General features: G+C 56.7%; 1 protein-coding gene across 1 annotated transcript; it reads right to left on the reverse strand.

Moving 5' to 3' along the window:
• Positions 1-758: 758 nt before the first annotated feature.
• On the reverse strand, positions 759-3,695 carry KCNS2 (potassium voltage-gated channel modifier subfamily S member 2). The gene is made up of 2 exons (XM_072851181.1): positions 3,655-3,695; positions 759-2,229 (listed from the first exon to the last, which is right to left on the reverse strand). The coding sequence occupies exon 2, from the start codon at positions 2,190-2,192 to the stop codon at positions 759-761; it is 1,434 nt and encodes a 477-aa protein (XP_072707282.1). The 5' UTR covers positions 2,193-2,229; positions 3,655-3,695.
• Positions 3,696-4,129: the final 434 nt, after the last annotated feature.

A 4,129-nucleotide genomic window follows, 5' to 3' on the forward strand; every position in this document is an offset into this window, starting at 1 on the left:
AACCTGAGATGTCTTCATGGACCTCCATACCTAGAGTCACTTGCGGAAATGTAGTCTTTGAATATGTAGCTATCTGAAAATGAGGGGTGGGCTTCTTCAGAGGGCTCAGTATTGACCTAATCTTGGAAGCAGAGGTAGGTCTATGCTTAGGAGCTTCTGAAAAATATTACCATATATAACATTTCAGAACAAGAACACCCAGTTTTTAACACACATGCTCAAGAGTAAGCAAACTTCCATTGAAACGTGAAGCTCAGAGGTGTTTTCAGACATGTGATGATCGGAATTACCGGTCAGAAAGATAGGAAAAAGTGTTCCCATGTCAGTGATTCACAGGTGATTGTTTTAAACTGTTGTAAAATGCATGGGAAGTCCTACACTAGTACAGATACCAGTATAGGTGATAGGTGATTTTTTCATTACTCACGTCACAGCTGAGAATTTTTATTCCACTTGGCTACGTTCATTTCTCTGCTCAGATGAGGAAATGCACAAAGCAACAGATCATCACTATACTGCTAGCACTAATGTCATGGAAGTGGTAACATTTGTATGGAAAAGTCAGCATTTAGTACCTATGCAACAGGATGAAAATGTGCAAACTGTCAACTTGTAATAGAAATATCTTTAGTTTCTCAAGTGCAAAGTTAGTGCAGTGTCAGCAACACTATCCTCTAGGAAAAAAGAAGACAGATAGGAAAACATTTATAAACATAGCTCTTGATAGCTCTCATGCAAACTGCTGTCAAACTTGTACACTAATGCAGTGAATCATTCAGGCTCAGCTCACTGGGGGTACTCCGGCTCATATTGGTAAGACTGGCCATAAGGGATTTAACTTTATAAGCATAGTAGTCCCTTAAGTTGACCGACGGAACTTCTTTCATGCCATCACCAAAATCACAGCTTCTCATGGCACTCTCTAACTGCTTCTGACGCCTATAAAAGTGGGAGAATTTATTGAAGATCAGTGTAATGGGAAGCACTACCACTAGGATACCAGCTAGGATGCATGCAGACGCCGTCAACTTGCCAGCAGTGCTCCCTGGCACAACATCCCCGTAGCCAACTGTGGTCATGCTAACGGTAGCCCACCACCAACAAGCAGGGATGGTGGCTAACCCCTCATTCTCTTCTTTCTCAATGGTGTAAGCCACTACTGAGAAAATGGAGATGCCAACAGAGAGGTAAAGTAAAAGAAGCCCCACTTCTCTGTAGCTATACTTCAGGGTGGCTCCAAGAGACCTGAGACCTGTGGAGTGTCTAGCAAGCTTTAAGATGCGAAAGATCCTCATGAGTCTCAGGACTTGTGCAACCCTGCCTAAATTTGCTAAAGTTGGACTACTTTCCACCACCAAGTTGACAATTAAGGTAATATAAAATGGAAGGATAGACATTAGGTCAATCAAATTCAGGGCATGCTTGAAAAATTTTAAAAAGTCAGGAGCTACTGCAAATCTCGCCACCAGTTCAAAAGTGAACCATGCAATACCAAAATGTTCCACGATTTCAAAGCGAGGGTCTTCCTCGGGGTTCCCGTTGCTGTCAACAATCTGAAAGTCTGGGAGGCTGTTCAGGCACATGGTCACGATGGAGCCCAACACCACCACTATTGAAAGGACACTGAAGATTCGGCTTAAGACTGAGTAGCCAGGATTATCCAAAGCGAGCCAGAGCTGCCTCCTGATGTTTCCAAAGGGTTGTTTGTCAAATTTAGAGGCATCGTTGTAGAATGCCAAAATCTCATCAAAGGAAGATGTGGTACTTTCCTGGTCGCTTTGTTCCTCCCATTTCTCTTGGTCTGGCTCCATTTTCCTCCCATGGTAGCTGTAACTGCAGCAGGAGTCTATAAAGAATTCATTGATTCCCCAGTATTCAATCTCCTGGCTGAAAGAAAACACGCAGAGTTCACCCATCACATGGAGCTTGCCAGTGTTATAAAAATGTAGCACGTAAGGAAAGAGCTCGGGGTTCCTGTCAAAATAAAATTCGTTCTTGGTGTCGTCGTAGTCATCGCAGAGCTCCAGTATCGACTCCTTTGAGTGGCAGCTCAGCAGTTTGCCCAGCCTGGTCTCAGGGAACCTTAATAATGTGTTGGATCTCATCTTTTTCTTAAAGCCTCCAACGTTGATGCTGATCTCATTGTCTTCAAAATTCGCTTCAGATAAAGCCTTCAGACTCTGCCCTGTCATAGTGAGCTCCTGCCAAAGGTGTATAGAGAATGAAAACCTAGGATGCAATTGCACAGAAAATCAGCAGAATGAGCAAATCTACAGCATGTTCACCTATTGATGCTTTCTTTCTTTCTTTCTCTTTCTTTCTTTCTTTCTTTCTTTCTTTCTTTCTTTCTTTCTTTCTTTCTTTCTTTTTTCTTGCTTTCTTCTCTTTCTTTTTCTTTCTCTCTCTTTCTCTTTCTTTGTCTTTCTTCCCTCTTTTCCCCTTTTTCTCCCTTTTTCCCTTTTCTCCCCTTTTCCCCTTTTTCCCCCTTTCTTTCTCCCACCTCCAACTGAAGACACTGAGGGCGGCTCCTTTGTTCCGGCTGCAGCCTCCCATCCCTCCCCGTCCCCTTCACCTGGGCTGCGGCTGTCGCTCCTACGAACCCCCCATCACACACGGCCTTTGTGCGACCGGGTCCGCGCGGACCTTTCCCTCCCACCCGCCGCGCTCCGGCCCCGCCAGACGAGGACCCCCCCGGCCGCCGCCGCCCCGGGCCCCGCTCCCCCCGCGCCGCTCGCCAGCCGCGCCTCCTCCGAGGGGCCGGAGCCCCGCGCCGCCGCCCCCGCCCGGGGCCCCGCTCTGTCCCGGGGGCGCTGCCGCCCCCCGCCGGCTCGGGCCGCCGCCGCGGGGGAGCCGCCCCGCCCCGCTCCGCTCCGCTCCGCGCCCCGCCGCGCCTGCCCTACCTGCTCTCTCAGCGGCCGCGGCCCCCCGCCGGCGCGCCCTGCTGCCCCCGGCCCCGGCCCGCCATCGCCGCCGCCCGCGGGGGCCGCCAGGGCTCGCCTCGCTGCCGTTGCCGGGGCCGCCCCGCTCCGGTGGGGGTGCCGGTGCCGGTGCCGGTGCCGGTGCCGGTGGCGGGGAGGGCGGCCCCGCCGGCCGCGCGGTGCTGAAGGGACAGCGGCCGCGCGCCGCCCCGCTCAGCGGCGGGAGGCGGCGGCACGCGCGCTCGTCATGGCGACGACCCCCGCGGCTGCCGCCCGCCCCCGCCGCTCCCACCTTCCCCCGACCCGACCCCGCCGGGCGATCGGGGCTGCCGCCGCGGGACGGGGGCGCGGAGCCGGGCGGCGGCGCGGCGGGCGGGTGGGTGGGCGGCCGGCGGAGGGCTGGCGGCCGCGCTGCCCGGCTGAGGAGGGGCGGCCCGGCGGACCCGGTGTTCCGGCGGTGCCTCCGCTCGCTCGCGCTCCCTCCTGCCCCCGCGCACCCGCGCTGCGCGGGGACGGCAGCGGCGCCGCGAACTCGGGTTTCCTCCCCCCGCGATCCTGCCTCACGCCGGCTCCGAGCGCACAACTTCCCGAGGGGGGACGCCCGCCCACGCCCGCGCTGGCGCTGGGCACCCCAGGACCCTCTCCCGAGGGGGGCCGCCCGCCCACGGCCACTCACCCCCCCGCCGCTCTTGCCCCCTCACCCTCCCGGCGGGCGCCACGGGAGCCCGGGCAGGGCCCCGGGAAGGGGCCGGGGGAGGGGGTGCCGCTGCCCCCCCCGCCCACGCACAAGCGGGTCCTGCCGCGGCCCCCCACGCTGCGCCCACGCTGTGGCGCCTGGGCAGCGTCCCTGCGGGAAAAGGCGAAAGGTGGGGGCAATTGCTCGTCAGAGCAATTCGGCGTGAGGAAAGCGGGGCTGCGTGTGGAGGCTGCCCGCCGCCCCCTCAGACGCCGGCGAGGAACCTCCGACCTCCCCACACAACCCTGCCCACCGATTTCGGGGGGAATAATCCCGTAGGATCATGCCTCGAGGCGAGGGGCCTGACCTCCCTGCACGGCTGCTCCTGGCGGGGCAGAGTTTTAGTGCTGGTATGTGGAATAATGTCTAATTACGTGGTCACGGATGGCAGCATCTCTGCCCACACTGGAGGAGGCTGTGAAGAAATCTCCCTCCTCTTGCTGAGCCCGGCATGAGGCCAAGTTTCCCCGGGGAG

Source organism: Ciconia boyciana, chromosome 2 (assembly GCF_034638445.1).
Source record: "Ciconia boyciana chromosome 2, ASM3463844v1, whole genome shotgun sequence".
In the NCBI taxonomy this organism is placed as follows: Eukaryota; Metazoa; Chordata; class Aves; order Ciconiiformes; family Ciconiidae; genus Ciconia; species Ciconia boyciana.

What these genes read in the sequence shown, in the direction of transcription:
- KCNS2 (XM_072851181.1), bottom strand. Translation starts at nt 2,192, where the DNA reads ATGACAGGGCAGAGTCTGAAGGCTTTATCTGAAGCGAATTTTGAAGAC.